The 23,897-nt window shown below is 42.5% G+C and overlaps 1 protein-coding gene and 1 long non-coding RNA gene across 2 annotated transcripts in view; one reads left to right on the forward strand and one right to left on the reverse strand.

Annotated features, from left to right (window-relative positions):
• Window positions 1-23,456, forward strand: part of LOC139062122 (uncharacterized) — a 175,784-nt gene extending 152,328 nt beyond the window's left edge. The window contains exon 3 of the long non-coding RNA XR_011515704.1: window positions 23,446-23,456. This is a non-coding gene — a long non-coding RNA (uncharacterized lncRNA). The remainder of the gene's footprint in view (window positions 1-23,445) is intronic.
• The window catches only part of b3gnt2b (UDP-GlcNAc:betaGal beta-1,3-N-acetylglucosaminyltransferase 2b), a 38,923-nt gene continuing 21,044 nt past the window's right edge, over window positions 6,019-23,897 (reverse strand). Inside the window, exons 2-3 of the mRNA XM_015944982.3 lie at window positions 18,138-18,283; window positions 6,019-7,443 (exon numbers count right to left, since the gene is read on the reverse strand). Coding sequence (XP_015800468.3) covers window positions 6,227-7,420 — 1,194 coding nt within the window. The 5' untranslated portion in view covers window positions 7,421-7,443; window positions 18,138-18,283 and the 3' untranslated portion in view covers window positions 6,019-6,226. The remainder of the gene's footprint in view (window positions 7,444-18,137; window positions 18,284-23,897) is intronic.

Below are 23,897 nucleotides of genomic sequence, written 5' to 3' on the forward strand. Positions count from 1 at the left end.
CTGCTTCTTCTGCCTCCAAAACCGTATAACTTCCCGAATCACAGGATCATTTTGCTGAAGAGCACACAAATCTGAAGTGGTGTACTGGGGAAATACAGTCGTAGTAGCCTGCACTGCCTTGGGTCTCCGTTTTTGCAGAGCTTGCTGTAGAGGTTCAGGAAGGGGTGTAAAAGGAAGCATCACATCCAAGTCTTGGACCTTGGACCTGCATTGATGTTACTCTTCCCTGACCTGTATCTCACCTCAAAATCAAATGCGGCCAGTTGGGCTGCCCAGCGCTGTTCAGTAGCACCTAGCTTAGCAGAGGAAAGGTGGCTCAATGGGTTGTTATCTGTATAAACCAGGCACTTCTGACCCAATAAATACTCCCTGAATTTCTCAGTCAGGGCCCATTTCAACGCCAAAAATTCCAGCTTCAAAGAGCGGTAATTCTGCATGTTCTGCTCGTTGGGCTCAGTCCTCTGCTTGCATATGCTATGGGCCTAATCTTCCCATTTTGTTCTTGTGAAAGAACAGTGCCTAGTCCCCCATGGCTTGCATCCACCTCTAAAATAAAAGGACAGGAAAAGTCGGCGTAAGCCAAGACAGGAGCGGTGGTAAGTGTCTGCTTTAAGGCCTCAAAACTCACCTGACATTCCTCAGTTCACTTCTTACCAAACTCAGGTTGAATTTTTCTTCTACCCCTTCCATTCCCTGTCTGAGCCACTAACTTGTGGAGGGGCGCAGCCAACTTGGCAAAACCCTCCACAAACCGTCAATAACTGGCAAAGCCCAGAAATGAGCGTAGCTCTGAAGTGGTGGTTGGAATGTGCCACTTAGCCACTACCTCTATCTTACTGGGATCAGTAGCCACACCCTGATCTGAAATTATGTGGCCCAGATAACTGACGTCTTGCTTGAAGAATGAACACTTGGCTAACTTCACCTTCAGACCTTCCTTCTGGAGTCTCTCCAGCACAACCTCCAGTCTCTGCAGGCGTTCCGTCCACACTAGAGGAGAAAACCACAATGTCATCCAGATAAATAAGCAATGACTGAACACTGTTTATCCCCAAAAATCCCCTGCATCAATCGTTGGAATGTACTGGGGGCATTACACGTCCAAAGGGCATCCGGTTCCACTCAAATAAGCCAAAGGGAGTACAAAAAGCAGTTTTTGAACAGTCGGCCTCTGCGACTCCCACCTGATTGTAGCCACTGGCTAAATCCAAGGTGGAAAACCAACGTGCGCCTGTAAGCGCGTCCAATGACTCCTCAATACGGGGAAGAGGAAAAGCATCCTTCCTAGTTTTTTTATTCAGCTGCCTATAGTCAACACATATCCTGAGGCTACCATCTTTCTTCCTCACTAACATGATGGGGGCTGCATAGGGGCTACTGCTTTCTCTGATTGCCTATGTCTCGAGCAGTTGGTTGATATGCTCTTTTACCGCTTCGTAATCCGACAGAGGGATTCGCCTGAAGCGCTGACGGACAGGTGCAGCATCCACGAGCGGGATCTCGTGCGTCACCAGATTTGTACATCCTAGGTCCCCGTCATGAGCTGCAAAAACAGCACTATAACGTGTTAGGAGAGCTCTTACCTTCTCCGGATCACATTCAGATAATGCTGACAGGTCCACACTTTTTAACTGATCTGGGAGCCCCCCCCCCCCCCACCCCCCCCCCACCCCCCACTGGGATGCTACTGTAGCATCAACAGGTAGCACTTCTGTAACCCCTGGTGGCAAGCTCGTCACTGCGACTTCAGCCACGGTACCCACCCGAGCCCGAGGGTAGGGAAGCACGTCAGTGCAGCCCACATTAATAACTCCAATAACTCACCTGTACCAGAGAATGTGAAGCAATTAACCCTGAAGGCAGACCTGATGTCAACGGCTCAAAGAGTACACTCCTGTCTGAATACCAATCCGCACAGGTAGTTGCCACTATTTTCATCATACCTGCAGGAATACGGCATGCTTTCTTGCCACCCACCTTAAGAATGCCAGTGGTTCTGCATGGAGCTGACCTGGCGGCATTCCTGCAAGGCAGGCATTACAAATACATCTGCAAATGATGGGGCCACGGCCACGTCTAGGGGGCAGATTACCTCGTCTGGGCTGTTGTAATACTAGGAGACTATCAGTTAATTTATTTAACTGTTCCTGCTGTAATTTCAACAATTCCCTCATCTCTGATAACTCAGACCTCTCGGGGTGGCCCGTTGCCACCTGAGACCATTTTGTCCCAAATTGTGAACCAGCAGATGGCACTGAATAACTCCTGCTCCCAATATTTCCAGCTCCTTCGGGGTCCCACCTAATGGCCTCAGCCCGAACATCCAGCAGGGTAGCTGCAGGTTCCCCACGCACAAATTGCTTAAGCTCACGGCACAACAATCCATCACTCACGTGTTCTATAAACTGGTCGCTGAGAAGCACTTTGGCATTTAACATTTCTACAGGGGCTTGCTGCTTTACAGCTGCCATCAAACTCATTAAGGCTAAGGAAAACTCCTGAAGAGTTTCATCCTCCTGTTGCCGTCGAGAAAAAAATGCCTCCTGCAAGGCGACATAAGATTCTGAACAACCATACAGTTCTTGAAACGCAGCGATTATCTGAGCGGGGTCCTCCCTCTGTGCCCTTGGACGCAATTTGATTTCCTCGCGTGCCTCCCCCTCTAAGTGATCAAACAAGAACCACGCCTCTTTCAATTTAGATAATTGGCGAATCCTCATACAGGCCTGCACCTCCTCCAGCCACTCAGTCAGACCAATACCCCTAGTTCCCCTAAAGAAAGGACATTTCCTGTCTCGAGGGATAAACGCTACTCTCTCCCCTTGCACCATGTTTACATGAGGAAGAGAGGAACCTGTTGAAGTAGAAGGTTCGACATCGGAGTCAGTTCTAGAAGCCCATTCTTGTCTTAATTTATCATTTTCCATTTTTAATTGCACAATCCTCTCCCTCAACTCCTGTAATTCTGCCTCCATTTTTGTTACCCAGAGGAGAGAGCCAAAAGTGTACTGGTTGTCCCTGAGGCGTTGTGGAGCTGATTTACCTACCAAGACAAAGAAACACAATTTTAAAAAAAGAAATAAAAATAATAATAAAAAATAAATAAAAAGACAAAGAAAAGTACAAAAAAATGTATATTTAAGATTATTGTCTTTAAACACCCGTTTCTGCTCACCAAAGTGGAGAAAAATGCCAACAATGCCAAATGTGGCGGAATGGGTCGGTACTAAGCAGATTAAAAAGTTAAGATCGTGCCAACGCCTTACGCCTCAACAGGTGATCCAGCCCAAACCACTGGCTTTAACATGGCCATCCACGGAGCTCGTGGTAAGGTACCTTCTTTATGAAGCTTGTCCCTTTAACCTTGATTTACTATAATCAGGAGCAGGTTTCCTCATCCTGCTACAAAAACATGATAGTTCAAATGTTTTTTCCCCATAAAGGAATCTGATCATTATCAGAGAACAACTGTAGAAAAACACAGACTCCATATCCCTGTTTGTCTTTCCACATCTTAGGGATTCGGATGTCAAGACAACCGCTTCCCTCCCTCTCTCATTTATCCCCACGAGAGGAAGGCAAACACAAAATAAAAGCTTTGGTGGTGATGCTCACCTATAGTTCTGTCCTGGTTATTTAGAAAATAAATAAAGTGAATGCATCAAAAATATATTTAGCAAAGAAATCTGATACATTAAAATTTATTTGACGTTAAAAATGAGTAGATAAGTGATATCAGCAGAAGCTAAACACTTGGACTGACACAAACTTCCTGTGTGGAGTCTTGGATCATAACTTTTATTTAGGTTTTTCTTTCAAGCTGCAGAGAAATAAAAACACCGACCCTGGATTTATGTCTTACTACACACTGCTTCCATCTGCTGGTGAAGTCACTCAACTACATGTGGAATTCATCAACATTTACTTTAGAAAACTCAAAAATGACCAGACAGATTGGTATAAAACAGGAAAATAACTTTATTTAAATCTAATTTCTTTAAAACAATCGTGCTCCACACTGAGAATCACCCTTACACTCCAACAGTTTGGTAATTATCTTAGACCAAACTGATAACAGGTTTCAGGCTGAAATCTTAACATCTAATTGACATCATAAAAATGTGTTTGAAATTTAGCACAGTTACAAAAACCCAACAGAATAAATAAATAAAGACAGAACGTGACACCAAACACGGTCATGCACTTTAAATGAAAATGTTGTTTTCCTCTTTTTTTGCCTTGGCTGAAAACTGTGGAGACATTTAAAAAGATCCTTGGCAGAACTACTGAAGTCTATAAAAAGTGCAGCCCACCCTTCCACGGAAATTAACTGAGTGTTCCACAAATAGTAAAAACTCCACTAAAGCAGTAAGGCACAGAGGAGAGCAGGTGGTTCAGTTAAAACACCAGGAGCATGCCCAACAGCAAACGCTGAAGTTTGTGTAAAAGAAAATAACACACACCCAGATGGAAAGAGTAAAACATCAAACATGACTTAACCAGTAAACATTTTTAGTAGCCAAAGTGTGAAACAAGAGAATATAGGATATTAATATAAACGTGAAAAAATACAGTGAGAAAAGAAAAATGACAGAGGACATTAGAAGGTTATGAAACTTCACTTAATATAGATGTAGATCGTTTAGCTCTGGTTTAGTGTTAGATCCAATATGGAGACGTGTGGATTCAGCCCATCAACATTACAGCTGGGGAGTAAAAAACCATTACATCAACAATCTATCTGCAGTGAGCTAAAAGTCTTCCTACTTATCCTCTTTCCAGGGTTAGAAAGTAAAATAATAAAAAGATGGTAAAAATAAATTAAGATTTGGATTATAGTTTTTGGTCACAAAGTTCACAACCCCAACCAGCAGGGGGAGCTCTAACAGAGTCTAAACATCCTTCCTCTCAACCACTCCAGCTTCAGTGAAAACAGACTGAAGCTGTGAAACAAAAATCAGTGACTTAAAGTAGATGGATCCTAAAGCTGTTAAAAACAACGTGTAACATTACTCTGATGTTTTCTACCAGTCTGACTAAAACTTAATGCATTTCCTGATGTAACATGAAGACAGAACGTCCTCTTGTTCCATACAGCTAAAATAAACATCATGCAACACACACACACACACACACACACACACACACACACACACACACACACACACACACACACACACACACACACACACACACACACACACACACACACACACACACACACACACACACACACACACACACACACACATACAGAACAGCAGATGTGATGGAAACAGAAGTAGCTCACAGCTGTGGTTAAAAGTTGACTTCTATCACATTAAAGCAGCATTTACATACACACACTCATGAGGACACATACAGTGTTGTTTTTCTACTGAAGAAGCGCATCTAGTACGACTCCTCGATAGCTGGGAGCTGTTTTTCCTTCTGACTGTATAGAGCGAGGTTAGACAGCATTTGAATTCCTTCAAGCCCAGACCTGCTGAGCTGAACAGAGCCAGGCCCTTATGGTCCCTGAAAGCAAAATGAGCACTCACATCACAAAACATTCCACTTTAAAGCTCTCATGTGTTGTTTGTTGTAACATTAAGACATAAAAACAACAACAACAAAAAAATAGCACAAATGAGAGAAAACTGAGCTCCTACACACAAAGTGAATTTCAAAAACACTACTCTTGCATGAATAAATAACCTGTAACATCTGTATGAAGGGGAAACTGGTTCAGCCACAGCTGGAGTGTGACACTAGTAAATACTTAGGGGATCTGATGAGATCAGCAGCACAAACTACACTTTCAGCAATCAACAGCAGGAAGTGTTCATCAGATAAATACTCACAACACCCAACAGTGCTGCACAGCAGGTTTGATCGCTCAACAGTCTCAGAAGACACTCCCAAGTTTGTCTAACTTATTTGATACAGCATCAGGACGCTCCGCCGTGGAGCTGACGCAGTGTTTAAAGCCTTTTAAAGCACATAAATAGTTGAGATATAAATACCTGTTTTAAAAGAAAAACATTCATGTTGGGTCAGCAGTAACGCATGAGCTCATATTTAGGCTACAATGCACCAGTTGTACCAATCAGAGATTCCCCGTGACCATCTGTGCATCCTCTTCACCTAAAGCTGCCAGGTATTAAGTTATGACTCGTTCAGGATGAAATATTTGGGATTTTGGCTTTTGGGAACAAGCCCTAATACTGTTTCAGCCAGGTCCTGACTACTGGCAGGACAAGTCCTCTCTGTTGAGCCAGGTCCAGATCTGGATCATCTCCTGGGGGGTCCTCGGGTGGACTAGCATTAAACTCTTGTATGCACAGGGGTTAGACCTGTACTTCTCCTCTATATTAAAGGTCCTAAAGCCTTTGTGCTTTTCGGGGCCCAGCCCTAACTTACGAAGACACATACCAGTGTAGACGTCATCGATTGGGTAGAGCGCTACATGCTGAGAGGCATTTTGGAGACGAGCAGCTATGTCCCCAGAGTAAAGGTACCCCCCTCCTCCTGCATATGGGGGGTATGCACCTGTGTACATGCTCTCTGGGATAAAGTACTTGACCTTCTTGTCTCTGTGTGGCCCTGCATTAGTGATAACATCACCAACAAACAGGTCCTTGGCTTTGGGCCCCGACAAGCCCTTGAGGAATTCCAAAATGCGGTAGGTGTTGACGAAGACATCGTCATCCCCCTTGAAAATGAAGCGAGCACGGGAGCAACGAGCCTGAATCCAATCTAAAAACAAGACCTCCTTCACGGTCAAGTTGAAGAATGAATCCCGGAAATCCCACTGGATCAGGTCCTTGTGGCGGCTGTTCTCGTAGCTCAACATCTCAGATAGATCGGGGTGGTGGTCCACAGCAGTGGCGTTGCCCAGAAGAAACACAGTGACCACCGTCTTATTGGCGATGATGCCAGCCCGCCCCCAGGACTGACGAATGGCCTGACGCCGGTCAAAGTGAGGTCCAAGAGATTTGACAGCAAGGAGCAAGAAGGGAGGATCCTTGCAGATCCCAGGGTTGTCCATTACAACCGGGTAGGAACGACATCGCATGTAAAGTAAGAAGTCCTTAAAACGGTCCGGTAAAGAGTTGTAGTCTTTCACCTGAGTGGTGACCCTGACATTAGGCTGACACGGGTCAGAGTTTGAACTAGTGTCATTGAGCCAGTCAGGTACGTCTGCACTGCTGAAGTTTGTCATGAAGATGGGATTGTCCTGAACATCCAGAATCTGCTGCTGGCGGTTCCAGTAGGCAGAGTTGGGAGAAAGTTTAGCCCAGAAGGCTTTAGCAGGAACGTAGGGCTTGTTAAGTCCACTTTTATCCTGGCCGCTGTTTCGGGAGATGAGGATGAAGATGAAGAAGTTGATCATCATCACCATCGCAAGAAGCTTTAGCTTCCTGCGCTGCAGAGCCATGGTAGTGCTGCTCTTGACCCCACCTGTGCAGACAGAGAGAGAGGGGGGGGGGGGGGGGGAAGAGAGAGAGAGAGAGAGAGAGAGAGAGAGAGAGAGAGAGAGAGAGAGAGAGAGAGAGAGAGAGAGAGAGAGAGAGAGAAAACAAACAGGTTTCATCTTCCATTATTGTCAGAAAATAATGAACTGGTGAGGTAATGGTGTTGAATTAAAGCTAAAGAAGATTTTCATTATAAGCATTTTTGTGTTCTTTAGTAGGTGTCAGTAGACAGATGGTAGATAAGAGGTAACAGAATTGAGTGAAGTAAAATGTAAGGAGGGAAATGAACCACAGACTCTGCTGTGGTGCATTAGTGTCGTGGTTTACACAAAAAGTCGAGTGGATTCTCTGGAATTACTCTAGAGACGCAAGACTTACAGGAAGGCGAGTTCCTGTGTATAAAGTAAAAAAAAAACAAAAAACAGCGTGACCAAAATAGTAATGATGCTGGTAATATAATAATTCTCTTTAATTCGATGGTATAAGTCATCTTCACAGCCAATTTTAGGTCTTCTGAAGTCATGTAAATAATTAGCACAAGTGATTAAGCAACACCATCGGAACACACACTGTAGAAGTGGATGAACAAAAGGGATAAACCAAGGGGCCATTTTTGTCTTTGTTTTATTGAAGCCAACACAGAAGCATGAAAAATTGCAGTTCCACCCTCATCCACTAGGGTCTGGCACCAGAAGTGAGCAAATCTTCATCAACTCCCATGTTAAAAATGCCAGTTTCACAGCAGAAATAAACATGTTTACAGCCTGGTTCAATAAACCATTTTAGGTTTAATAGGTCTAGTTTACATTTATGACAACTCTAAGGAGGGTGAACTTCTTTTGGAACTCTGCTGTTTCAGTGGACTTAAATGCACAATATTTGGAATAATTAATGAGCATCAGAGTCACGTGACTTCAGAGCTAGCTCCGGGGAAAGGCATCTGCCTCACATTAATAGATGTTTGGCCATTTCGACTCTCTGAATTAGGCTTGGGCGGTATTACCGTATAGAGTCGGTATTAAAAGATAGCAACGGTAACAGTTCCAATACCATCATGAAAAAATAACTAATAATAATAATAAAACAGTGTACGTAGGAGACAAGGATAAAAAGTTAAAATAAGTTAAAAAGATAAATAAAAGTTATTTAATGCATAAAACAGTAGAGTGGTTGAATTTTCAGTTTCACTGAATTTTTTTGAGACATTCCATAAACTTTATGAACGTGATGTCATCACGTTACGGCGCGCCGAGAGAAAAATGGCAGCTCATGCAATACCTGACCTGTCTAAACACAACACTACTTCTGCAGTTTGGGAGTATTTCGAGTTTGAAGCAAACTTAAAAGGAGAGCCGGTGAACACTGATGATGTAAATTGTGCAAACAAAAGATAACCGCAAAAGACGTATGCTCCGTCTGAAACACAGAGGAGTGAGCCGTGGCTGAAATAGCAGACTTCTGTCTGGAGCCTGTTATTAAAAGAGACAACAACGTTCTTTTCCGGTGAAAATAAGCTGCCAGTTCCCCCAGATGTCACGATTAGCCTCAAAGTACCCGGGTATCTGTCACAGGCTTCTAACTGATAGTTTGCTGGTTGACGGGGGGAATATTCTATGCTCTTACCATAACACCGATTGGTCATTCAGCTCCCGCAGCTCTGCGAGTCGACACAGCTCTAAGTCAACTCGAAGCCGAGACCATCGACAATGGTGGGCTCACTGATGTTTGACCGCCGTGGTACAGCAAAGCCCAAAATCCTCGGCCCACTTACCTAGTTATGATTTTGTTACTTGTGTTTCATTTTGGAATCACTCTACCACATTTTTCTTGCTAAAAACACCCAGAAAAACTCTGTTAGCTTTGGGTTAGCATTAGGGCTGCACAATATATCGAAAATTTATCGTCATCGCGATAACAGGACGTGCGATAGGCCCATCGCAAAGCACGTCAAAAACAACGGTAAATGTTTGGTTCAAACATTTCCATCCGTGTCATACATCAACTTTTTGTAAACCAGCTCTGTTTTTACAAGGAAGTATTATTTGACCAATCAAATGTAGCCCTTCTGATATGCGGCCAATCAGATCGGTCCATTCACGTAATACGCCCGCCCCCTACATAGACCCTTAGGATAGGTGGAATGCAACACCCGAACTGAGTTAGCGGCGCTGTTCCCTTGTTCGTCATGCTGGCTCAGAGCAATGAACGCACTTTGTGCTGAGGTTTCTGGAATCAGCGCTGCTTTCAAACGTGAACGTGAGCCCGCTCAGTGTCGTTAAGCAGCTGATAATAACCGGGCTGACTCCGAAACGTGCTGGTGAACCAACCTACCTTCATGTCGCTAGTGTTCCACCGGGTGGTGATGTTAGCCCCAGGCTCCGGTTAGCTTCCAGCTAAAAGGCTACAGCACTCTCCTCCCAGTCCCACCCTGCTAAAGAGGGCCTGGAAAAGTTCCCCCACACATCAAAGACATTTTTCATTTATGAGCTTTTATAACCTTGTTAATCAGGATAGTTGATTTGCTGCTGCACATAAACTGTCAGTCAGAAGCTCTGCTAGCCGGTTATCTTAAGAGGAGCTAGTTCAATTTGTTAGCTTGTTATCAGAATCATAGTTGCAGTTTCATCATCTGAGCTGCTTTTTAAGATCCAGGTAAACTTGTTCAATTTGGGGTTAAAACCAAACATTTTCACATATTTTCCGTGTATTTTTTTTTTGCCAGTTCCTCTTCTGAAAGGTAGACAATTGTTTTTCTCTTTCCCTCAGAAAATCTTAATATCCTCCTAGTTTGGCCCAGCACAGTACACTTCCCAATTACAGCAACAGCCTTATATCATAACCACATAAGTGGAGAAAATGTTCAGTAGCAATGAGAGAATTTGCTGTTGCATTTAAGTGATGTTAACTATTATTTAACGTTTAAACTTATTTTCTGATTTTATTCAAAAAACCCTGGTAAGGGATGTTTTTCTGTATTTGGAGCATCAGGAAGTTTTATGGTGGAGGTGATGTTTTAAAGTCACTGAGAAACTGCATGCATGCAGTTTGTTGTTTTGCTGCTAATACAGTAGCAGGTGCAGCTGCATGTTTTTGCAATAAAAATGTTATGTTGTAATGGAATTCATGCATTAGTTTTTGTTTGCTTTGAACCCAGAGCAGACGTCACACGCCAGACAACATCAACACTGCATACTTTAGTATTTGTTCATTTATCGCAAGTAATATCGATATCGCAATATTAAGCACTGTTATCGAATATCGCAGGTTTTCCTAATATCGTGCAGCCCTAGTTAGCATGTAGCTAATGTCCCGCTGACCTCCGACCGTGGAACTTGAGCTGATGTAAAAGGTCACAGCGCCCAGCTATGATCGCAGCGGTCTGAGGCTCTGCTTGTAATTAAACAGTCCCAGTCCATATTAGATCTCCACAGGCGACCAGCATGATTACAGCCTCGCACGGGAGCCAGGCAACCGAGCTCCGGTGCCCAGCGCCCCTTGCTTCTTGGGTTTACAAAATTATCTAATAAGCTACATTGGTTCATTTGTTAACCGTAGCAGCCCCACCCTTATCTACACCATTTGGAAACAAAATCTTATAATTCGAGCCTATGGACATGAATTGTCCAGTATTGTCCATGGGCTAAACCTGCTTTTTTTGCAAACTACTACTAAACCACAACCATTTAGTTTAGGCTTTACTGCTAACTGCAGATATGCCTTTGTGTGTACAAAAAGGATTTTTGTAAACTGATTAAATTATTTAATAGGGAAAATGTCTTTTCCAACTAAAAACATGTTTTTTCCTTGTTTTGTGAATGTTAAGTATTTAAAGGTGAACATGGTCACCTGGGATCTGCTTGGGTATACAAAAACAGAACACGAGGAGAACTTGTGAGCAAGAACAAACAATAGAGCCTTTCAGGGGTTTGGCTCATTCTCAGATCACACATCTACTGATAAGGGTGTCTTTGCTAAACCTTTGAAAGCATTTCTGGTTCACTTTTACTGGATGTTCAACAGGTTCCCACTACTTCAACAGTAAAATTATTATTGTATAAACGCTCAAGATCAAGTCTTTTTGTGAGTTTTATAATACATGGGGACTACGGAAAAACTGACTAAAAGCTGTGGACAACAGTAAACGTTACACTATGACAGTGGTTTTTATCTTGGTCCTGGAGGGCCACTATCCAGCATGCTCTGCTCCTCCAACACACTTGATTTAGCGGATTATTCACCTGTTCAGCAGCTCATCAGATTCTGCAGAAGCCGGTTAATCACCTGGGGCCTCATTTATCAAGCTTGCTTACGCACAAAACGGGGTCGGAAAACTGCGTAAGCAACTTTCCACGCAAACTTTGAGATTTATGAAAGAAAACTTAGTCAACTTAAAGTTGCGCACATTTTTCCGCTAAGGACCTTTCTTACACACATTTTGGACATGGAGAGCACCTGCAGTGCTGCTGCTGAGAAGAATAAAATTATTAAATCCTGCAGCATTATCACTTGTACCGCTTCGTTTTCAGACAGAACAAGACCCCCCACATGCACGCGCGCGTACACACACATGCGCGCACACTCACACACACGCAGCCTGAAGCACAGAATACGGAATGTGCAGGGTATCTGCAGGTTTAAGGGAGCCAAATTTAAGACTTTTTAAGACCTTTTTTAAGGCCACTTTGACCAAATTTAAGCTATAATTTCCAGCTATTGCCTGGAACGGGTGCTAAACATGTCGCAAACGTGGGATTAGCCATCCAGTTATCATTACCATACCTAACACAACATGCCACCCAGCTCCTGGTGCAATCTACTGTCATCTCCCGCCTCGACTACTGCAATGCTCTTCTAACTGGTCTTCCAGGCTGTACTGTGAAACTTCTTCAAATGGTCCAGAACGCAGCGGCGCGTCTGGTCTTCAATCAGCCTAAAAGAGCACACGTCACCCCTCTGTTCATTGAGCTCCACTGGCTACCGCTAGCAGCACGCATCAAATTCAAATTGCTAACACTAGCATACAAAGTCCGAGACGGTACGGCTCCCATCTACCTGAATCCTCTTGCAAAGGCTTACGTCTCGGCCCGGCCGCTCCGGTCATCACAGGATTGTCGGCTAGCAGTGCCTACACCACGCTCAGGACAATCCAGACTTTTCTCATGCATCGTTCCACAAATGTGGAATGACCTTCCTAACACTACCAGAACTGCGGCTTCCTTTTCTATTTTCAAGAAACTCCTGAAGACCCTGCTCTTCAGAGAGCATCTTCTTAACTAGCACCTTGTCTGCACCCGTCCCCCCTCTCTACTGTCCACTCCTTGTTCCCTACTCTCCATGACTGATGTCAATTTGTTGTTGTTGTTGTTAGCCTCAAGGGCAAAATGCCGATTATCACTTGTAAGTCGCTTTGGACAAAAGCGTCTGCTAAATACATAAACATAAACATAAACATTAAACTTGCACTTCCCCATGGCGCAAGCGCCCACTAGCTTAACCAGCTAATGTGCTTATCTAAAAATAGCCCCCTTTCACATCCAACTGAATGTGTACGGTTCCGCTTACGCCAACATCATACACAAAAAAAGCTGAACACTAACTAGACATTCATGAAAATGTTATGGAAATGAAAGAATCTTTTTTATTGGGTCTTTGGTCATTTAAGACCTTTGGAAACTGTATTTAAGGATTATTTGTCATTTTTAAGGATTTTTAAGACCTTAAATTTGGAAAAGCAAATTTAAGACTTTTTAAGGACCCGCGGATACCCTGAATGCAGAATATCAGCAGGGGGACAGATTGAGACAGAATATCATGCGTCTGTGACAGTGTGTGTTCTGTCACTGTGACCCAATTGATGATGCGCCCTGGCTAATTGTACAGCGGAGATCTCTGTTTGGCTGGCTGGTTAGCGTGCGGGACTTTCCCCCGGGAGTCTGGGGATCGAATCCCGATTGGACCCTTTTTTTTTATATCCACCACAGATCTCTCTGAAGAATTCAGAACATTGACAGCTTCAGCAACGCTGTGCCACTCTGTGGATTTTCTCTTATTTGTTTTGCAAAAGCACTTCCTTTCATTTCTCCACCTCACCCACAGGTACCTCAACTTCTGCTTCTGTGAAATTGCGCTTCCTTGAGCTGTCTTGATCTACGGTCGCCATGTCATTGGCGGAGTGCTGCAACAGCCGGCTTATGTATATACATGAGATCCACAAGGCCCTTTGCATCGACTATTTATGGCAGTAAGTGGGCGTGGTGAGGGCGGGATGTGACTAAAATGCAGCTGAGAAACATTCTTGTTAGTCTCCGATTTATGAAGCGGAGATTGCGTGCAACTGTGCGTACTCCATGTTTGATAGATCACAAACCTACTTGGCGTAAGTACATTTATTTTGCTGAGCTTAAGTACAGTTTTAGTAAGGATTCTACGCAATGTTTGATTAATGAGACCCCAGCTGATAAAAATCAGGTGTGTTGAAGCACTGAAACAACTAAATGATGCTGGATACCAGCCTTCCACAACCAGGATTCATAACCCCTGCACTGAAAAACTGACTAAAAAAATCAAATAAAAAAATTCACACAAACGTTTGTTTTACATGTAATTAGCTTACCAACTGAACTAATGGGATATTTTTCTACGATGTTTTAATTTCACAGCTACTCCAACACCTCTCAACCACAAAGTGTTACACAGCAAGCAGACAGGCTGCTAACAACATGAGTAAAAAATAAATGTGTGGTTTAAAAAGCGCCCGTGACAAGTTAAAATGCATCAGCGACGTGACCATTCTGAGCACTGACTGAATCCTTCCTGCCTCTGTATCGTGTTTCTCTCAGCCTCCTAGCAACAAGTCTCTACTTCCTTTGCCTGCCCCCCCCCATCCCACCACTCTTTATACCACCCGAGGCCTTCTTCGTTTGCCCTGCCAGCTCTTTCCGTTTCCCCCTGTAATTATGCTTAAATGTATGTTGATAAACGGTCTACACCAGGGAAGATGAGATAATGATGCAGAATGCTGGAGGTAAATTAGTTTCTTATTACTAACTGGGACAAGCAGAGGCACAGGCTTTCTTCTACTGACTCCTCCCTTGCCCATCTTGTTCCTCATGGATAATTAAGCACTCCTTGCAAGTGCAACCCACACAAATATGGACACTTCTGGAAAATGAGTAGGAGAAGCTAGGCTTGTTGAAAAGAAGGCTGAACAACATGAGACTTCCGTATTAAGAACCTAACAGGAAGAATCTAACAGTAATCCCTCTAGGTACGTGTTGCACAAAGTTGGACAATAATTTCATGTAGATGTCTGAAGAACTGTGTGCATCTCTGTCACTTTAAATAGTCCAGTCTTTAGTACAGAACTATAAACAACCACATGTGCAGACAGCACAGCACACACTCAAAAATGACAGTCACCATACAGGAAGTCAACTGCACACAATAAAAACCATCAAAGTTACATTAATCAGTTTTATATAGCCTATCTATCTAGGAAAGCATAAAAAGTGCAACAGTGCAGAGATAACCCATTCTTGTCTTGAAGGAAGTGATCAGAGGTTGATCAAGTTCAAGGCAGGAGATGCTGACACAAACCACCATGACAGGATTTTCTGCTACGTCTAGTGACAAAAGCACAGCTGAACAATAGCCATGATGCTCCCACACTGCACCGAAGGTTAATGATTATACTTTAATATTCACATTGTCCAAAAGAATACAAAAGAATCCATTAATTCTGGCTTAAGTGATGTCTGACTTTTCCCATTTTGTTATGGACTCAAAGCCTCACATATGTTTATAATCCCCACATGACTACAGCAAATCTGTAAAATCCTGTTTAAAATGTCTCTGCCTGTTTAGTATGCAGTGCTCTGCAGCTCACATCATGCCAGCCTACGAAGCTGCTAACAAGCAGAACTTCTACACGGAACTCAACTTTCATCCTTACACCTTGTGCCTTCCCCAGTCTTGCTGTGAAATGAGGCTAGCAAACGTCTAAAGCCTGATTTATGCTTCTCCGTCTGCGTCAGTGCGGAGCACACGCAACGCCATTATCTGTCCTTGCGTAGGGCACGCAAGTACGTACGGAGTCGAGCCCACTTTTTTAAACATCCGTCGAACGAGACGGATTACGCAAGCTTGTGATTGGTCAGGACGCCGCTGTTGTTTACAGCGCCGCCATTGCAAAGAGAGCCGAGGATAACTAGCAGCAGACACGGAGAAGCTTGAAGAATACCTCGCGAAAAAACTCTAAAAATATCAAGGTTTAATTCTCCCGTGACTGGAGGAGTGAAAAGATGCACAGCAAGCGTTTTATTTGTGGACGGAAATGACAGGAAACGTGGGTTTAGAGGTGGGGAGCGCATGAAGCGGTGGGAGACAAATATGTCAGTGTTTAAAGTCTCTTATATACACAAAAATCACAATATACCGTAAATCCTCTAATACAGGCCGGTATTCAATTAAAGGCCGGGTCTCCAATTTTGGCCGGTGTCGGAGTCAGCGGAGGTAAATAATGGCCGGTCTCTTATTGTGGCCGGATGGAATGTGGTAACAAGCAAGTATGAGCGTCCCAGTGGCAGGGTTATAGTCCCCAAATCAACCAGCAGGAGGCAGTAGAGGTTCACGCAGACCTTTATTAGGCTTTTTCTTCAACGCTTTGTAACGCTACAGACACGATCCTCTATCACGCTCCTACCACACAGAGTCACGGTGTCAGTTAACCATGCTAATTCAACCAGCTCCACAGAACACACATCACCTTCCCTGTGGCTTACATAACACTCGCACAACATGCAAATCAGCACATAGGAACTAGCAGAAAGATAGGAAACACATATAACACAATACCCAGAATGCACCTGGCTTACAACCCCAGCCAGGTCATTACACTATCAAGTTCAAAGAGAACGTGCTGATTATGCTGCAGAACACTCTGGAGAGCAGCAGTAGGGGTTGTATGAACTAGTCAACTTCACTATAGTGACTTTTTATGCCTGTCGTCGACTAGTCGCTGTCACGTGATAATGACCGGCAAGATGCAGCCCTCGGAAAAGACAGCAGCCTGCTATCAGCAGGTGACAAGCTCCTGCGCTCGGGGGGTGGTGGTGGGGGGTGGGGTGGTGTGGGGGGTGGGGGGGCAACGCGCTGTGCCAGACCGTAGGTACTGACATGCGATAGTTCATGTCGGTTCATTTCCTTTAATGTTTTCTGTCTTTTATTTGCGCCTGATGTGTATCGCTGCTGTGGAGCGGGGCGCATCAACTTGTCCTCCGACGCACAGATCACTGATGCGGCCGGCAAGCAGGGAGCGCTCCGCTGTTTTCGCGGTCGGTAGATCTGCCTCCTGAGCACGGCCACAGTAACAATCAGGTGTCGCCACCTCAAAAACGAATTTAACACGTGATCGTTCATGTCAGTTCATTTCCTTTAATGTTTTCTGTCTTTTATTTGCGCCTGATGTGTTTCACTGCATGCTGTGGAGCGGGGCGCTGCGCGCATCACCTTGTCCTCCGACGCACTGATCACTGATACGGCCGCCAAACAGCGAGCGCTCGGCTGTTTTTGCGGTCGGTAGATCTTTTAGAACTGCAGTTCAAAGGTAACTCATGAGGTGAATATATATGAACCCAGGTAGCAGTTTTTCTTTAGGATTGAGAGGAGATGCAGGAAGATAATAAACAGACAGGACAGAAAAATAGTCAAATAAAAACAAGTTAGTTTTTGTACCTGCTGTTGCAACAAACAGACACCATTGTAGGTAATCAGAAGTGAGGAACAGAAAATGAAATAATTATTTTAATGTTTAGGGCAGCAGGAACTCCGAGAGGCTGCAGGCGCATCAGTGAGTTTGCGGCCGCTGCGCAGGGGGAGGGGGGAGAGGGCTGAAGCAGAAACTACCGTTGTTAAAAGAAATGTGTTTAACGTTGAAAATGTGGGCGCACTTTTAATTGTCAAAAACTCCAGCGAACCATTAGTTCATTTTGCTCAAATAGAAATAGAGGCCTGCCTCTAATACTGGCCCTCCTTCCAATAAAGGCCTGGAGCTTGATGAGCTTGAGTCAAATACAGGCCCGTGCCTGTATTAGAGGATTTACGGTAAACACACTATCTTGGACCGATACATGACAGGATACCACAGAACAGCGCTACGCCCTCTGTTGTCCTGCCGCGCAATTGCTTTGCAACACTCTCCAGGAGACGGAGAAGTAAAAGAGCAAAACGCTTCCGTCAATCCGTGCGTGTCTGTCCCTTGCGGAGCTGACGGAGAAGCATAAACCAGGCTTAACCCTTCCAACCCGTCACACAACCAACAGGTTTGTGACTGGATGGGGAAAAAATGCCTTCCAGACTGCATTTGAATACTGTGGTTTGCACCAGGTTGACTTATTAGGTGGAGGTTTTTCCACCTGTTTGAGGGGGATGGGCATAAATGACCAGACAACAATGGCAGTTTAAAGACGTGTGTGTTTGTCAGAGCATCAGTAAGCAAATAAACAGGTCTCGTGTTTCTGTTTGAGCAGTTTTAAATGGTGCATAATTAGGTCATTGTGGAGATCCTTAATTATCCCTCAACAATAATGACTCAGTCTCAAAACAACAGATGACATTTTGTAAAAATATCATCACCTGATCAAATAATGCAAATATAACTACTGTTAAAGGTTGAAGTCTTACCTGTGCAGGTGAATGTGCTTGTGTTGTCTTGGTGTCAAGTCACAGTTGCTTTAACCCATTCTTATCTCCACCCTGAGGGAGTTGTAGCCAACAAGGAATATGAGTTGGGAAGGAGGGATGCTGAGAAAGAGAGGAGGAAGTCAAGTCTGAAAACAAAAACAAAAGAAAATGTAAGGGTCTGTGCCTGAAGAAGATAGCCCGACAAAAATCGGCTTAAGAAGTTCTGAATACAATCTGTTGCACCAAACTAGCTAATAATGAATCAAACCATACAAGGAATGAACAAAAATAAACATTAAGTGGTTAAGACTGAATATACTGGTTCTGCTAAACAAAACAAATAACAAAAAAAGAAGAAAGATTTGCCTAATATACCACTCAATAAAATATGTCACAAACAGAAAGATTACAGAAATCCCTCCAAAAATGAAAGTTTTTTTAAAGGTCCATATTGATATTTTGCAGCAATCATGTCTAACCTTTGAGGCTTCAGATCTTAAAATGTGAGTTTGTTTGAGCAAACCATGATATTAAATAATCTAGCAATATCCACTGTTTGGATCGAAACAGTAGTGAAGATCCCTTTGTATTTGCGTGGTACAAACAATTTCCCTTAATCTTCATCCCGATCCTCACCCATCATCATCAGCTGTGGGTAATGACCAAAAGAATAAGATCTCAAAAACAAATGGATGAAATGAGTTTCCTCCGTCGGGTGGCTGGACTCAGATTTAGAGATGGAGCGAGGAGCTTAGGCATCTGAGAGAGACTTCGGATAGACCTGCTGCTGCTCCATGTTAAAATATGTCACCTGAGGAGGTTTGGGAAGTTGATGAGAATTCCCACAGGAGGAAAGAACTACAATAAATTTGGCCTTTTGGTAAGTAGCAGCTACGTTAGGGGAGAGGAGATTACGTAGTTACGTCACATATGCGACATGCCGATTTCTGGTGTGTAGTCATGCTAATTATGAAACTTTTACAAGATGAAAAATCTCAAAGTATGTGACAGGCGTGGTCAAAGCACAGTACAACATATGTGTGATCCAGGGCGTAAGGCAAAGCAGATTAGAAAATAGCATTTTAAGCCCCGTTGACTCACATTCATTTTTTCGTTCTTTCAGGGACCCATGAGCCGACCGGAAAGGGAGGAGACATAGGTTCCCTATGAGGTGAAGTTGCTAATGCTAACAATTAGCTTAAACTAGCCGAGACGTCCGTTGCTGACTACTAGACGTTAAAACAACAACAGCCTTCCCTGTTGTGAGTCAAGATGGGTGAGTCTTTGAATGTTAATTCACAGTGTGACATAGATCTGTGAGGATTTTCAAATCCTAGCGCTTCACTGCCTATCAGAAGCTACTGCAGAAGATAGGTGTAGGAGACGGTTTTCATGTTCAGACTGCATGAATAACTCCAAGTGACTAATTATAAATCAGAAATAACATTTATAAAATGTTTTTTCAGTCAGCCACACCTTTAAGTTAAGACACGCCATGAAAGATTATGTGAAAATAAACAAATGCCGACTTCTGCAGAAGAAAAAAGTACAAAACAAATTACCTTAAATCAATCAGCAACACAAAACTGAGGAAAGGTCCATGAAATTATACCACAATTATCTATACTCTGTGGTGGAAGAAAATCCTGGAAAACTGTTTATTTTAGGGTTTAGGTGTTCTCACCTTCATCCCAATGTCAACTCAGAGTTAGCTGTAACTTTAGGTTTAATTTCTCACAAGTTACTTATCTTGATTCAAATGAGCAGGAATGCTATCTATGCCAGTAAAACCCAGACTTCCCACTCACTCAGTCCTGTCAGGAGAATTCATTTGTTGTCATTCACACTAAACACAATCCTCTCAGCCCGGGATGTTCCTAGTGGGTAGCCAGATTGCTCTAATCTTCTATCTTAATTGTGAAAACCTGATTTCGTATGTGCAGAACAAAATCAATTCACTGTAGGAGTTCTGGAGCCTGGTCACTCTTAATGTAGATACACATCCTGACTGACTGCAAAACACAAGCAGGTGGTAGCATAATAAGACATCCAGAGCACATCTTATGCAGAAGGTAAGCATCCGTGATTTGAAACAGATCCATATTACAGTCAACAAAACACAGGCTGTTATTGCTACCTCTCTGGGGATAAACACAAGTGGCTGCTACATTTACCAGATCAGTGGAACAGAAACCGCAGAAACCAGACAACTGAACACTCACTGTGTGCAATATAAACGAAATAAGTCAATAAATCTCTTAATATTTATTTAACTTCAAATATAAAACAAACTCGAAACATAAAAAAAAGGTGTGTTGGGGTCTTTTGGATCTTTTCTTCAGTCTACTAGTGGCAGCAGTTGGCCACAGAGGTGCCAGATTTGTATTTATTTATTCAATTCAAAATTCAAATTCAAAAGATACTTTTTTAATCCCAGAGGGAAATTAGAGTTTCAGTACACACAATTCTGAGATCAGACATACATACATAGGCATAGACACATGACAAGAATTGGTGACTGTGGCCATTCGCAACCCGAGTTGCGCTACCTTAATAGAGATCAGAGGGTTTACATGAGGATTGGGTCAGGTGGAGGAAAAAATTAATTTATGTTTTAAAATCGACCTTAGAAAATAATTTGGCCGATGGCCGATAATAAAAAAAATTCAATATATCGGTCAGCCTCAACATGTAATATGTAAATAGGGTTTTGTTCGGCTGAATTAGGCACAAAATTAAAACCAAAAGCTCAAGCCACACACCCCTCATACTAGAAAACATCTATATTTATTCCAGTTAATAACTCAAATTTATAAACAGCTGCAAATATCTAATATTTGTAACTCCCACAAAAGGCACTGGTGAAGTAAGAGTTGATTGCAAGCAAATACTTGGTTAAACATTAAACCATTGGCTGAATTGGTTAGCTACAATATGTCATCCAAATATTGCAATATTTTACTTTTCATTGTCAAGAAATCCACTCAAATGTCCCAAAAGTTCCAGTTGATAATAACCGAATATGCAGAAGTTCAGATCTTAGATCAGGTTTTATGATCAGTACATAGTGAAAGGAGTCGTGACTGAACAGAAGGCCAGAGGAACAATAGAACAGTTCGATGTCCACTGTTCCTCCTCCTTCACTGTTTAGTTTGGCCCAGGGCAAAAGCTGTTCATGTTTCCTTCTATTCTTGAACATGAATGATACTCACGGGACTCTTTTTCTGTTCCGTATAAGGTCATTTTTGTTTGTTGATATCTTTAAATGTTTGTGACCTTGGGTCACTTTCTTTCAAACAATAAAACTAAAGATGTTTGATAAAAGCCTGAAACTTTTGTCTAAATTTGCAATATTAGTGATCACTTAAGTGAACAAAGGTTCATGAGCAAAAGTGAGTTGGTTCAAACTTCTTGGCTGGGGGTATTATTTATGATATTTTATGGTTGCATCCACCTGCCTGGTCAAGATTACTCTGGTATGTTGTTTGTGGTTTGTGTATTAAATGGTTAGTTGCCTTTGGCATCTACACATTCATTGTTGTAAAAAAACGCTTAAAATAACTAACGTGGAATGGATCAACAGAATACAAGACACAGAATAGGCTGCAACTGCTGCCTGCTGTGTGTGAGTGATAGCAGATAAGACAACAGCGTGAAGGAGAAAATTCAGCTACTGAGCCCTGACAAGGTTTTTGGAAAAAGTTCAACATTTACAGAAGTTGGAAGATAGCATATGTTTAACCAGCCTCGGTAGCACTGACATTTTCCTTAGCTATTAAACAAAAACAGTCAGCTATGCACATGGGTGGCGTTTAATAAATAAACCATTTCTCTGTGGATGTTTCCACAAGCAAAAAGTCCTAACAGAGGTCAGGTATCAAACATCAGTTCCTTATTAACTCGTGTGTGTGTGTGTGTGTGTGTGTGTGTGTGTGTGTGTGTGTGTGTGTGTGTGTGTGTGTGTGTTTTTCCTCTCCTTCTGCCTACAGGAACATTGTTTCCATCAAATCATTCAGCGAATTTGTTCCAATTTTACAACAAATTTGAGTTAAAAAAATTGTATGGGAGGGTTTACTGAGAAAAACACTAGGTGGTGGAAATGTTCCACTGAAAAAGAACAAGAGGATACTGTCCCAGACTAAAATCAGAAATGCCAAAGATAATACTTTAGCTCCTACATTCTGCATCATCATCTCATCTTCCCTGGTGTAGACCGTTTATCAACATATGTGTCTTTTCTAGGTTCTTTTCACAGCAGTCCTGTTTAGTTATAATTATTCTCAACTGTTCCTGTTGAGAATGAATCTAAATGAACTGTCATTAGCACGCAAGCTACACAGCAAATCTTATGTCCTTTTTCCAGAGACCACAGTGGCCTGTCTTTTATCACTGTTTTGATCGTGGCAGGCATCAGTTGTACCCACATTTTTGGTTTGTTTAGGTCCTGGCCTACACAGGAACCAGAGAAATTACTCGGGTAGGGCCCACCCTACTAGTATCCTGAGCACAGAGAGGAACTGTACAACAGACCAGGAGGGAATTCAGAGTCAACCCTGGAACATCTTAAGGAATTCCAATCACATGCATTTAACTGATTTTACTCATTTTATTCTATGGAAAGCATTTGAAAAAAATTGCAGTTTTTCTTCTCCCTGTGTTGTATTTTACTCCATGCCCCATGCTGTATACCTCTGTAGGATCTAAACAATTGGGTGTTTTTGAGCTAGCACCTCTACACCAAACGTTTGGAGAATCTAATAAGATGTTGGGGTATGAGGGAGCAGAGGCCCATTAGTGACAAAGTGCAAAGAGAAGACTGCCATAAATAGACTGAGGGTTGCAAGTGGCAGAGAGGATAGCTGAGCTGCAGTCTGCCCACCAAATATCAACAATACACCACAGGCTAAAGGTCCCACTGTGTCCATGTAAACTTTAATCAGAAAAGCAGAACTGACTAATGATTTATTGTTTTTATTAATAATCATACCTTCTCTGTTTGTGATGGTAAAAATAAATAAATAAATAAAAACAAACAACCTATGCAGATTAGGTGAAAGTTTAAAACTTGGATATTGCCATTTTGTAGACAATGATGCATCTTCTTTATACTCATCTGAACAACACGATGCAGAGTTCTTGTCCAGTAGGGAAACAGGAATTTAGTTTGGCGAGCTAAAAAAAGGTGATGAAAAACAGAAAGGAGCGACTGCCTGACTGACAATAATACTTCATGCACACAAACTAAAAATAGACAAGAATTTCTCATTATCAACAAATACTTGTCACTCTGGCTCCCACTAAGAAAAAGGTCACTTCGCCCCAGGCTACGACTCATTTACTAGCACTCAACAGAATCTAAATTTAAAAAATTTGTAATAAACAGTCCAATGCTAAGTTAACACATAACAAAAATGCCAGATTTCATTCTGAAAACAACATAAAAAATAAAAATATATAATAATAATATATTATTATTATTATTACCACCAACATGAATCTCTTCTTTCAAGTTTTTTTTTAATCAAATTCTTCAGATGCTACATTCTGCACTCCTTTTACCTCCTGGTTACCAACCTTATGAGGTGATGGCCAGGTCAATGATAAAGCTGATGACCAGTTAAAGAGAGGGGTGGGTGTTTTATAATAACTTGTGTGTGTCACCATGGTTCTGATTTTCTACACTGTTATGAAAACCTCAATAAGTGCTGCTGTTGTTCTGGTAAACCAGAGTTATTTATGCACTTGAGAATTTTGTAAAGA

This window comes from Nothobranchius furzeri, chromosome 12 (assembly GCF_043380555.1).
Source record: "Nothobranchius furzeri strain GRZ-AD chromosome 12, NfurGRZ-RIMD1, whole genome shotgun sequence".
Taxonomy (NCBI): domain Eukaryota; kingdom Metazoa; phylum Chordata; class Actinopteri; order Cyprinodontiformes; family Nothobranchiidae; genus Nothobranchius; species Nothobranchius furzeri.